At 61.1% G+C, this 12,670-nt stretch overlaps 1 protein-coding gene across 3 annotated transcripts; it reads left to right on the top strand.

The window, feature by feature from the left end:
• Positions 1 to 112: 112 nt before the first annotated feature.
• Positions 113 to 12,000, top strand: LOC113450649 (Golgi-associated RAB2 interactor protein 1B-like). Of its 3 annotated transcripts, none has more exons than XM_087935449.1 (6): positions 129 to 387; positions 5,453 to 5,631; positions 6,343 to 6,604; positions 9,780 to 9,895; positions 10,460 to 10,524; positions 10,722 to 12,000. In XM_087935449.1, the coding sequence occupies exons 2-6, from the start codon at positions 5,474 to 5,476 to the stop codon at positions 10,946 to 10,948; spliced, it is 828 nt and encodes a 275-aa protein (XP_087791575.1). In that variant the 5' UTR covers positions 129 to 387; positions 5,453 to 5,473; the 3' UTR covers positions 10,949 to 12,000. The 3 variants fall into 3 exon arrangements, with proteins under 3 accessions (XP_087791573.1, XP_087791575.1, XP_087791574.1); XM_087935448.1 differs by lacking the exon at positions 129 to 387 and adding an exon at positions 1,474 to 1,511; XM_087935447.1 differs by lacking the exon at positions 5,453 to 5,631 and having other exon boundaries at positions 113 to 387.
• The last annotated feature ends 670 nt before the right edge of the window (positions 12,001 to 12,670 follow it).

The following is a 12,670-nucleotide window of genomic DNA, read 5'->3' as shown; positions in this document are numbered from 1 at the left end:
ATGGGCAAAGTGCGAGTCCTCTCTGCCCTGAGCGCGGGCGCTCCTTTCCCACCGAAGGCTTTTCCCTGCCGGGAGGCCCCGCGGGGGCTGCAGTCACCTATTGAGTGACCCCCACCCCCCGACCCTCCGCGCGCCCGGGTTCGAAGCAGGGATGAACGCGCGGCTGGAGGACCGGTTGTGTTGCTATTCTTCTCATCCCGCGGGTGTTGGCTTCTTCCGACGCCACGCAGAGTCCCAAGACTGCGGCGCTCTCAACGCCGCCCCGATGCCCGAGCACACCTCCCGGCGGCAGGTGCCCGGCTGCTGCCCAGGGCGCGTCAAGCCTCGCCTCCAGCCCGGGGATTTCGGCCCCGCGCGCCCTTTCGCTTTCTCCTGCCACGTTTCGCGGTAGGGCACCAAGGTCAGCCGTCGCCTTTCCGGCCCGGGCGGGCACCAGGAAGCCCGCAGAGTCGGCCGGGTCCCCGTTTCGCCCCCAAGTGGGGCCTTTTGTGGGGCCTCCTGGGTTCCCCGCGATTGTAGGGCTGCCCGGGGAGGGGAGGAGCGGGGGGGGGGGCGGGGGCTGAGTGGTTTGCTCGCTTCCTTTGCTTGCGCTCCGCAACCAATTGCCTCCCCAGCAAAGCTCTACCCCGTTGCTTGAAATAATGTTCGCCGCCCCCACCCGCCCGGAAACCCCGAGTATCCCAGAAGCTTAACTCCGATGCCGGCCGGCGCTCGCCCCTCGAAAGCGCCTGGCCGGCGGAGAGCGGGAACTGCCGCCCGCCCGCAAATCTCTTGATCCGGATGCCGGTTTAGGGAGCGGCCCTCCAGGTGGGGGGAAGCTCAGCCCAGAGCGTTGAGTGGCTTCCCGCCGGCTGCCTAGCCGCGGGGGTGGGAGAAAGGGAGCCCGGTGGCCTCACTCGGCGCCCTCGGTCGGGCAGCTTCCAGCGCGGGGCTCTGGCGCCTCCGCCCCAGATGGGACAGCCCAGCCGAGGCTCCGCTGCAGTCTCCCCTCCCGGCCTTCTGGGGAGCTGCGCTTTGGGGGCGGCTCGGCTTTCCTTGCACCCAGCATCAAAAGGGGAAGAGGAGGAAGAATTAATGTCCGGACTGTGGGGATTGGAGACCCCCCGCCCAGCCTCGGGGTCTGCCTGAGCCCCCAAGCTGCCGCTGCCGCTGCCCCTGCCCCTCCTCCTCCTCCTCCTCCTCCTGCCTTTGGCCTCTTACAGGAGCCCCCAAACTATTCTTTGGCCTTTTCATCAGCCTCCATAGAAAGTCCCATTGTTCTCCCACAATTGGGGGAGGGGCTGTCATATTTCTTTGCCTGCTTTTAGATTGTCATTTAAATTTAGAATTGTTGCCATGTTTGCCTGCTGTGTGAGGTGATGGGCTCCTACTTCCGTTAAACAAACTGTTTAAACAAACCTGTTTTGGCAGGAAGGGCCCCTTGGCAGCTCTTCACCTTGGAGGCCTCCCCTGTGGTGCCGAAGTCCTGGGGAGGAGGGCAAGGGTGCCCCCGCCGGCTGCTCCTTCTCCTGGTGAGCACAGGGCCTTGGTGACCCCCTCCCAGGCCTTGGCCAGTCCAGAGGTGGGACACCTGGTTCTCTGCCCCCTGCAAGGACGGAGGGCGGGGTTACAGGCAAAGGGCGGCCTTCCTTCTGCAGGTCCAGAGCCCTGTGGGGTTACTTTGGGGCAGCCCACCCTTGGGGCTCCTTGCTCAGCAGCCCTGGAACAGAGCTGGTCTGCCTGTAATGGTTTCTCCTGTGTGTGTGTGTGTGTGTGTGTGTGTGTGTGTGTGTGTGTGTGTGAGAGAGAGAGAGAGAGAGAGAGAGAGAGAGAGAGAGAGAGGACAGTCCTCCCTGTCCCCAGTTTCAGAGCCAAAAGGCTGGGTCTGTTCTCTGAAGCCCCCCGTGCCCCCAGGCAAGCAGGGGCCAGACTGGGCTAACCAAATGGCCCACTTCAGGCGATGTGGGAGCAGCAGCCTGAGGCCGAGTCCATCTCCCCATGGCTGGTTCCGTGCTGGGCCTGGGTGGTGGGGCCACGGCGAGGGAGCCCTTCCTTCGCTGCAGGGCTGACCTGGAGCTCCCAATCTCACCCCCCCTCCCAAGCAGAGAGGGAAGGCCAGGAGCCCCACCTGGCCAAAGAAGGAGGGAAGCCGAGGGCCCACTCCCCAACTGCCCCCAACTCTTGGTCTCCTCTGGTCACAACACAGAACCTCCCACCCGCGATGGCAGCTGATCTGCAGCAGGTGGCAGACCTGAGCAGGCCTTGCTGTGCTCAAAACAGTGAAGCAGGACTTAACCTGGTTTGTCCTCCTGGATGAAGCAAACCATGGCTTGTGGAGCACCGAACTCCATTTCAACCGCGTAACTGGGGGCTGGATATCCACTGTTGGGGCAATTTCGTGGAAAAAGGCTGCTTTGGGATGAACACCTATGCAGACGTCTCAGCAAGGGTCCCCTTAGCTTGGATCTCCACCCCAAGAGTCGGTGGTTCCTTGTGGCCAAAGAGGAGCCGTTTGGGGCGGCATCAGCAGAGTTTCTGATCTAAGCCCTGATGTGGAGTGTGGAAACTATGGAGAATCCCAAACAGATCCCAAGGAAAAACAACCAGTCAGGGGAAGAGGGAGCAGCGGGGAAGGAGCCCTTTTAGGAACACGAAGGGCCGCAGGGGTTGGACTGGCGGTGGGGAGGTCGAGGCCAGGCAAGGAGGCCCAGAGAACTGGGGGGCACAGAGAACCCTGCCTCGAGTGTGGGGAGGAAAGAGCGCTCCTTCAGGGGGGCTGCACTGCTGGGATAGCCCCCCGCCCGTCTCTCTCCGGCCAGGGAGGAGCCGCTTGGGGGTCTCCAGGCCCCCCCCTCATCTCAGCTCTGTTTCTGCCTGTGTGGGTGGGCAGCCAGGCTGGCCTTCAGGGAGGAGTCCGGGTGCAGGGAGTCCTTGAGCCCAACATTTCTGTTGCTAAGCGAGACCGGAGCTAAGTGGATTTTTGCTCCATTTTACGACCTTTCTTGCCACAGTTGTTAAGTGAATCATTGCAGGAAAGTTAGCAACACGGTCATTAAGCATCATTAAGCTCCCTTTGACTTGGCCTGTCCATTGGTCGCAAAAGGGGATCGTGAGACCCCGCTGGGAGGCTGCAAATGGTCATAACTAGGAGCCAGCTGCCAGGCGCCTGGACTCGTACCGCACGGCCACGGGGAAGGGTGAACAGCGGCCCTTTTCTCAGTGCCATCGTGCCCTGGAGCAGTCACTGAACGGAGGGGGGGTGTTGAGTCACAGACTGCCCGTGTTTCGGGGTCAGGAATCAGGTGAAGGTGGAAGGGAATGGAGTCGGCCGGCGGGAACCAGGCGCCAGGCCTTCTCCGCTGTGGCCCCTGCTCTGTGGAACAGCCTCCCCGGAGGTTGGGCTTGGCCTGCTGGCCTTTCGCAGGGCCTGCCAGCCTGTCCCGGGGCCTGGGACCCCTGCCTTGGCTTCCTTGCTAGCTGGCCCTTTGGTATCTCGTGCCGGCCTATTTCGAAGGCTTTCTTTATGGTTTCTGAAATAGTTTTAAGAACCTTGGGGGATCATTGGCTGAGATAATGGGAGGCCCCCTAAATGGCATGGATACGTGCGTAAGAGGCTGGCGGCCACCCACAGGCCCACGTGGAAGTCTCCAGCGCCTCTTGCTCATCCGCGGGGCAGCTGGGGGGGGCACTCCTCCCAGCAGAGGGGAGGGTCTCATTGGTGGAGACAAGAGGCTTTGAGCCCCCACCCCCCGGGCCCCCTTTTGGTTTTTACCGTGCGTTGCTGCAAAGTATGTACACTGAGGACTAGCTGCACGCAGAAACAGGTGCTTTCTTTCTGGTTTTCTGAGTGCCTGCTTGCCTGTGGACCCTGTGAATGACCCGGGATAGGGAGACCAGCCCGATTCCGGGCCTGACACCCGAGGAAGCCCACCCGAGCAGAGTCCCCGAGCTCCTTCCCCCCCCCCCCACTTAGAAAGGCCTGGGCTGAATGCTGGGGGTGGGTGGGGCGCCTGGGCACACGTGGCTTTTAGTTGTTTTCAAAAAACCTCTTGTGCTGCTGTTGAGATGGTTGTTGTTTGGGGGGCTGGATTTGTTGGGCTTTTTAGATGAGAGTCACCCGGAGCCATGGAGGAGGAGGAGGATCAGGCAAATTCATACAACGGAACCTTCCCCCCTGCCCCCTCCCCAGGTTACGCCCACCCTCGAAGCTCCTCGTAGGCAAGACCTACACCAGAGGAAGGGGAGGGGTCTCCCTGCAGAGGCGGTGGGTTCTCCCTCGGGGCCAGAAGAACCTGAACAAAGGGTCCTTCGAGGTTGCTCTAGATCGGGGGTCTCCAGCCTTGGCGCATTGAGGACTCCTGGACTTCAACTCCCAGAATTCCCCAGCCAGCATCGCTTTCCCGAGCGACCTCCAGTCTTCCAGACTCAAGGCAGGCGGGAGGGGAGAGTGAGGGGACGGCTTGGTGGGCATCCGCTCGCTTCCCTGGCCCGGTTCTCAATGGGCTGTGGGGGAGGGGGGCTAGGGACCCCTGGCCTAAAGGATCCTCGTGCTCCCTTCCATGCTGGGTGCTGAGTCCTGGACTGATCGCCTTCTGAGGTGAAACGTGGCCCATGTTCTACAAGCTCAGAATCGGCCTTTTCTTGACCCAAGTTTAGGGTCAGCCTGTCGTGTAAATGCAGCCTTTACAGCCCGGATGTCTATGGAGGCCCATGAAACGTCGCACGCCAATTAGGGGGCATATTAACGGGGGGAGGGGCAGGGTGAGCCACTTGGGGCCTTCCCTGCCACTTGGGCAATTCTCAGGGCAACCAGATCCGTGCCAGGCTCTGCTGCCATCTCAATGGAGCCAGCCCTTCTGCTGCCAGTGTGACATCACAGCTTCCTCCGGGTGGCACCCCAATGCCACTGTGATGCACGCAGCTCTGCTCTGACCCGTTCCACGGATTGCTGAGCCAGCTGCCCCCCCCCTGCTGAGTCGGTGCTGGACCCTGCTGCCTGGCCAGCTAAGGGAGGGCCTGGGCATGCCTGTGAGCCCAGCCGCCCCGTGCCCCATGGCTAGAGGGCTCTTCACTGGCAGCAACCAAGATGTCGGCAGGGCACTCGGCTTGGAGGGGGGGATGCTCTGCCAGCTGATCCGTTCCCCAGATTACCACCTCTTCCCCAACTCGGCGGTTTTTGAGAGCAACTTCATTCAGGTTGGTGGGGTGGGGGGCTCATCGGAGGGGCCCCTTTCCCGGTCCTGAAAGGAGGCCGGCTGGGCTGGGGACCCAAGAGGGCCCACTTAGCCTTCTGCCTTCACCTTTGGGCAGAGTCGCCCCTCCGGCTGAGCAGGCCCCCTCGCCCGTTGCGCCAGCTGGTGGGAACCAGGGGGCGGCTGGATTGGGGGCAAACGGACCGGCTGGATTAACCAAGCGGGGCCTGGCCCTCCAATTGACTCGGGGGTCTCGGGTGGGTGGGGGACGGTTCCCACAGGTCACAAAGAAGGGGAAATGGATGGACATCACCCACACCCCCACCATTGTGACTCTGGCAGTGACCTCCTCGGACCCCTGCCTCCCTCTCCCCAACGTGCTCCTGATGGCGAACCAACGGGCCCCACTTCGGGGGGTCCCCCCTGGCAGTCCCCGGCTGTCCCAAATGGACCTGACCAGGTGACGGGGGGCCAGGGCCGGGAGGGAGGGCCGGATCAGGGAGGGAGGCACGTGGGCACCAGAGCGGCTGACGGGGCCTCCCCACCACTCAGGGTCCTTTGGGACCTCCCGAATGGACCGGGGGCAGCGCCATCCCCCCAACCTTTGAGGGAACGCTGGATGCCCCTCAATACTCCAGAAACGGCCACCTGCTGGTTTGGTCTAAGAGGAGTGGGATCGTGGGAACAGACCCCTGGCCCCCACCCAGCGTTGTGCAAAGACCCCAGCTGCTCCTCTAGAGGAGGAGGAGGAACCCGGCCGGGTGTTTCACACCTGCGACCCAAGGGCTGAGTGTATGGGCACCGTCCAGGGCCTCCTTTAGGGCCTCTGTAGCTGCAGGTCCACAAGGGGGCTGGTGCCGGACATCGGCTGTGTTTGCATGACATGCTTGCCCGGGGTTACCTGGATCGTGGTTTAGTCCATGAATCCTGAGTTCATCTAATAAACCAAAACCGGCTGCAGGGAGCAGGTTTTGAGACCGTGTGTGTGTGTGTGTGTGTGTGTGTGTGTGTCTTGTTCTGGGAGGCCACTGCTTGCCCAAGGGAGCAGCTGAGTGTCCTTCGAGCCCCCCCCCCCCAGGCCCACCTCCGCCCCTCCCCTCCCCACCCCTCCCCTCCCCTCCCCGAGCTCCTGTCCCGGCCTGTCCCTGACTGCCTCCGTTGCTTTGCCCAGGCTGCTCCCCCTCCGGTACGTCCAGCTCTCTGTCCACAGTGCCTCTCAGCGCATTTTGCGCCTCCAGACGGTGACCAAGACGGTGTATTACCTGCAGCTGCACCACAAGCACCCAGAGGCCGTCTTTGCGCTCTGGAGCCGCCTGGCCAACATCCTGGAGAACGGCCTCTCCACCACCACCAAGGACCCAGCCATCCCCATCCGCCACTGCCTGGTCTCCAGCCGTAGCAGCAGCGCCTCCAGCATCAGCCCCCTGGCCGAGGTAGGTGGCGCCCACGACCAGCAGGCAGCTGGGTTGGACCCCGGGGGTCTTCTAGTCCAGCCCCCGTCTCCAACAGGAGACCCCATGTCCGTCCAGGCTCTTCTTCAAAGCCTCCAGGGCTGGAGCTCCCACGGCCTCTGCAGGGAAGCAGCTCCACTGCAGGTCCCTTGTCCTTCCGGGGAGGAAGCTCCTTGAGGAGTTTCCACCCGTTGCGTCTTGTGTATCCTGCGCCCTGAGTCACAAAGAGGGCTGTGGAAATATCTAGAGACCCCTCACATCCCGGACACCAACTGTTTCAACTCCTTCCCTCAGAAGGACACTCCAGAGAGCATTGTTGCACACCAGAACAACGAGACACAAGGAGAGTTTTTCCCCGAACGCCATCACTCTGCTAAACAAATCATTCCCTCCACACTGTCATTTACAAAGTCTCCACTACAATTACTATTGCTATTAATCCTCCCATCACTCCTTATCACCCAGCCCCTCCCACCTGTGACTGTATGACTGTGACTCACTTGAATCGTAATGATCTGCAGTGACCGTTTCCTTGCACGATTTGATTACTTATTGTACCCTGTGACTATCATTCAGCGTTGAACCTCATGACTCTTGATGAATGTCTCTTTTCTTTTATGTACCCTGAGAGCATTTGCACCAAGACAAATCCCTTGTGTGTCCAATCGCCCTTGGCCAGTGAAGAATTCTATCTCTATTCCTGCCTTCAGGGGCTTTCAAGAATAGCTTGACCCCTCCGTCTCTGGGGCAGCCCCTTGAATACTGGAAGGCTGCTGTCATGTCCTCCCTTTCTCTAGACTGGCCATACCCCAATTCTGCAACTGTTCTTCGTATCCCAAAGTTTTTTTTTCTTTTTCTCTCTCAAGAGGGACCTGGACTTTCTCTGAAGACATTTCGCTTCTCATCCAAGGAGCTTCTGAGTGGATGGTGGTGGAAGAAGCAGTTTGGATGAGAAAGAAAAACCAGAAAGTCCAGGTGCCTCTTGAGAGAGATAGAAAAAGCACCTTTGGGACACCCGGGACCTGGACGACTGAGAATCTCCCGAGAACATTCTTCCTATGTTTTAGTCTCCATACCTTTGAGTTGCTCGTCTTTGCACTTTTTCCAAAGTCTCAACATCTTTCTGGACCCCAAACTGGATGCGGCATTCCAGGTGTGGCCTCACTAAGGCTTTCAAAAGGGGTCCTGGAACTCCACGGAAGGGCTGCTGGGTTCCGGGGAGCCCCCCGGAGAAGGTGCAGCCGCTCTGACCACCTCTCTGCAGGCTGCGGGTGGCTTGGAAGGAGTTTGGTGTTTGTTTGTTTGTTTGGTTGGTTTGTCAAGCAGCTATGAGAAAACAAGCACAAGTATGAACATAACATATAAACATATAAGTATAAACAGGCATAAGTCTATACATAATAAACGAGTATGAATCAATGGGAACAGTAGGACAGGGACGGTGGGCACGCTGGTGCACTTATGCCCCCCCCCCCCTTACAGGCCTCTTAGGAGCAGAGTGAGGTCCAGGGTGGCCTCACTCTGAGGTTAAAATTTGGGGGGGTTGAGGCTGTAACAAGAGAGTCAGGTCGTGAGCTCCAGGCATTGACCACTCTGTTGCTGAAGTCGAATTTTCTGCCATCGAGTTTGGACCGGTTTACTTTGAGTTTGTATGTATTGTTTGCCCGTGTATTGTTGTGGTTGAAGCTGAAGTAGTCACTGACAGGTAGGACCTCGTTGTAGCAGACAATTTTGTGTACTAAGCTCAGGTCAGACCGTAGGCGGCGTAGTTCTGTCCAGGCCCAAAATGTTGAGCCTGGTATTCTATTGCGAGCATAGGAGTCGAGTCAGGGGTGGGATTCTACCGGTTTGGACCAGTTCTATGGAACCGGTTGCTACGATTCTGCAGAGTTTGGAGAACCAGCAAATCGTGCCCCTGGCTGGCCCCTCCTCTCCCTGCCCACCCAATCCTTCTCTTGCAAGGGTGACACCGGATGCCTGCCCAACATCGCGGACTGTGTTCTCACCTGCCCAGTCGCTCCTTAAGGTATTTCTTTTTTTCCCCTCCCTACCATCAGCTGTTCCGATGATCAGCTGTGCCGGGATCCCCCTCCCTCTCCTACTGCTTCGCCCAGGAGGCTTCCTTGAGGCCCAGGAGGCAAAAAATGGAGTGCGGGGGGATGCTACAAAAAAGCAGTAGCCATGTACCCCCCCAGTCACGTAGCCACGCCACAGAACCAATAGTAAAAATATTTGCAATCCACCCCTGAGTGGAGGACTCTTCTCGTGAAATACAGTGTGGATTCCAGGCAGATGAGCACTGTATTCGAGAATTGGCCTAGTGAAGGTTTTGTATGCCCTACTTTGCAGTACAGTGTTACCAGTCGACGGCAGGAGAAGGGTGCCCTGAAGGTCATCCAGACGCCCTTCTGTCCCTGGCTTCATGCAGAGACTTTTGATTTCGGAGATCATCAGAAAGAATCTCGCTTGCCCAGCCGATCTTGACCAATCTTGCAGCATAGCACCAACGGGGGGGTGGGGGGGTGTCCTTGGTGCTCTCTGAGCTTGGTGGGTTCTTTGGAGACTTCTCATAACCCACCGACGTAACATCGTTAGTACTAAAATAAGGGAGTGGGGATTGTTTTATATACCACCTGTTGGTGTTGTTGGAAGTGTTTGTGGTGGTTCCTTTATTAGGCTGTTGTTCACCCCTTGATTGTTTGTCTGAGTTGGTAGTTTCTTGATTGGGGTGTATAAACAGAGCAAACCCTATTTCTTTCAAACACTGACGATGTCCCCTAGCTGGGTCACGAAACGTCTGCACAAAAACCACCCAGCTCATAGAGCACCCAGGAACCGCCCAGTTCAACCCCGAGCTACAACTATTCTGTCAAGAGCACCCCGCCCCCTCAGCTGGTTCCCCATCTCTTCAACGGGGCAGCCCAGTCCTGGCCGGTGCTGAGCCGAGGCCAAAGCACCCGCCCACTTGGCCTGAAGCTAGTTATGGTGCAAAGAAGCCTGACCCACAGCGGTCGCCTTCCTTTCCACCTCCCAGGGATGGGGCTGCAGGCAAGGCGGGGGGTGGGTGGAGCCCTTTGGGGGAGCGAGGCATTGGCTCCTCCTCCCTGGGCTCATGGTGGGGGTCTCCATCTCATACCAGCCTCTTCCCCGCCCACAGCACTCTGATATGGTGATGAGAAGCCCAGGGGTGATCAAGAAAACGGGCAGGAAGGTGTCGAGCACCACCACCCAGTTCTCCCCAAGTCCCCAGCAAAACCTGGAAAAGCCCCGGAGGTAAGTGGGCAGATCAGCCAGGCGCCCCACCTGCCCCCCCGTGCCCCCCCTGGGGGGGGGGTCTGTCTGGGTCAGGCTCCATCCTCTGATTGGCTCCTCTCCTGACTTCGGGCTAAAGTCAGCTTGTTGCTTCCTGGCCCATCGTCTGGTGGGGTCTGCAGGGCAGGTTCAGGCTGACTGCCTGACGGGAGCCCCGCTGAGGACCAGGGCGGTTGGACAGGGCAGCCCCTGACCCCGAGAGCGAGGGGGTCCGGAGAGACGCTGGTGACCCCATTTCTCGGAGGCTTTCGGTTCTTTTCAATGACCCCATTGGCCTTAGTCTGAATTTCCATTCAGGGGTGGGGCACAGTGGGGGCCTCGGCAGGAGAGGACCCACCTGTCTGAGAAGTGGGACATCCGGGGAAGGAGGCGGGGGTGCGGTTGGGAGAGAGTCAAGCCCCGCCCCCACCCGGGACGGGCTTTAGCAAAGGCAGCGCTGTCCCCGGGGCAACCCCCCACAATCCGGGGCGGGGGTTTTGAGGGGCGGAGGGTCCCTTCCCTGACCGGCCTCTCCTCCTGCGCCAGAGTCTCCTTCCAAGCGCAGCAGCCGAGCCTGGAGGACACGTCGGGCCAATCCAGCGACATTAAAGGTGAGCGCTGCCCGACAGGCATCCCAGCCCCGGGGGAGCCGGGGGGCGCAAGGGGGACTTTTCCCGTCCGAATGCCGGGCAGCAAGAAGGGCGGGAGAGGCCCTGCAGTGGCACTAGACTGCCACCCGGGGGCGCCCCAAAGCAACCCCCCCTTCCGGGACCCCTTCCCCACCTACCCACCGGCTTCTGCCCGGCAGTCCTCTACTACGACCTGCCTCCGCCGCTGGTGTGCTCCCGCTGCAAGGGCCGGCTGCCCAGGACCGAGCCGCGGAAGAGCCCCCTGGACTCCCGGCGCGCCGACTCGGAGGTGGAGCTGGCGCCCTGGAAGGACCGGAGGACCCACGGCCTCTGGCAGCAGGAGACGCCCACCTGGCTGCAGCCCCCCTGCCGCCTCAGCTGCCTCGCCGCCGCCGGCTGGAAATAGGGCGGGCCGGGCCGGGGCGGGACCCCGGCGGGGCGCACGGCCGCCCGGACACGCCGCCGCCGCCGCCCAAGCGGGACGAGAAGCGACCGGCGGCGCCAAAGCGCGAAAGGAATAAATAAAGCTGCCGGCTGGACCCGGCCCAGGAGTGGCGCCCGCTTGCCGAGGAGGCGGGGCGGGGGGCGGTCGGGGGGCAGCTAACTCTGCTGGATGTCTCTGGGCACAGCCAAGGCGGGGAGGGGGTGCGGGGGCTTCTAATACCCCCCCAACCCTCCTCCCGCCTGCCTCCCCCCCCCTCAACTTTTTCGGACTCCCCGTCACCTGGAAACGGTGCCTCAGCTGTTGAGTGGGCTGGGGTCCCTCCCTTGCCCAGGGCAGGTGGCAGATGTCCACCCAGGGGGCGACCCCGCCTCCAGGATCTGCTTTTGGGTGGGGGGAGGGAAGTTGGTGGCGAGCGGCGTCCTGCAGGGTGGGGGGAGGCTTCATCCGGAGCATCCCCCAGAAGAGGGGGACCAGGAGGGGGCTTGGCCCTGGGCCCGGCTTTGGAGGCAGCCGCTGAGCGAGTGTCTCCCCCACAGATGAAGGAGTCAGAATGTGGGGAGGGGGCTGGGGGCGAGATGCTGCTTTCCCCCTCGGCATAACCTTAGGGTTAGCGTCCCCCTTCCCTTTCACCCCCCAGTAATCCAAAGGGCGGTCAAACCAATTTGGGGGCAAAACGGAAACCAGGCTCTGCGCCTGCCTGCACGGGAGGGGGGCTCCTCTGCGGCTGCTGCTGCTGCTGCCAGAGCTGCCGTCCTCCGGGTGGGTGGGGGATCCAGTGGCCCCAAAGGAAGCTTAGGGCCACCCTGAGACCTCAGCTCACCACCTCAAGGCCAGGGGGCCTGAGAGACCCAGCCCTCCCTGGCAGGGGGAGTCACCCCAACCGCCTCTTTGGATGAGCCCTGGACAAGCGGGAGGGCGGGACGGGGGGGCTGGGAGGTCTCAGGCCTGCAAACCCTCAGCTCTGGCTTTGATCTCCTGTAGCCACTTGACTTGCAAAAGAATAAAGGAACTGAGGAAGCATAAAAGTGTCCTCTTTGCTGCCACTGGAGTCCAGAGTCTCGCTTTCCTGGAAGACCAGGCTGGGCCGGACTGACCGCTGCACCTTCGGGGGAGGGAGGGGGGAAAGGCAGCGGGTTTCCCTGCCTTCCAAGCAGGCCGGGAGGAATTCTCTGGCCTGGCCAAGCTCTCCAGCTCCTGGCCTTTCCCCGCTTTTGCAGCTGAGCTGGGTGGTCCTGCCTGGCCGGGAGGAGCCCCCCCTCCACCCCCCACGCTGACCCCTCCTGGCTTGCAGTTCTGGGAGGGGCAGCAGGTGCTCCCAGGCCACCCTGCCTGATGGGGCAGCCCCTTCCCCAGGCTAGGAAGGCCCGCCCGCCCCTGCAGCTGCTGCGTGGAAGCTCAGCCGGTGGCTTCCCTCCCGGCTGGCAAGCAAAGCCTCCCTCCGTCCAGGCATCTGGATCCTAGGAGACGGGCCTCCTCCTCCTCCTCTGCCTTTCTGGCCTTCCTCCCCGTCCTGAGGCTGGAATCTCCAGACGTGGCAGGCTGGGTCAGGCGGGGCCATCCCGGGTGGAGGAGGGGGGGGAGGAGGAGCCGGTCCTGCAGCCTCAGAAATAGAGCCCACCCCCCCTTCTCCACCCCCACCCCCCCTTTCTATGCCTAAGGAGGTTCTGACACCTTCCAGCGTTT

Source organism: Pseudonaja textilis, chromosome 5 (assembly GCF_049901715.1).
Source record: "Pseudonaja textilis isolate UNSWEBS1 chromosome 5, rPseTex1.2, whole genome shotgun sequence".
In the NCBI taxonomy this organism is placed as follows: Eukaryota; Metazoa; Chordata; class Lepidosauria; order Squamata; family Elapidae; genus Pseudonaja; species Pseudonaja textilis.
The sequence above is the reverse complement of the archived record's forward strand: the minus strand, read 5'-3'. Positions and strand labels throughout refer to the sequence as shown.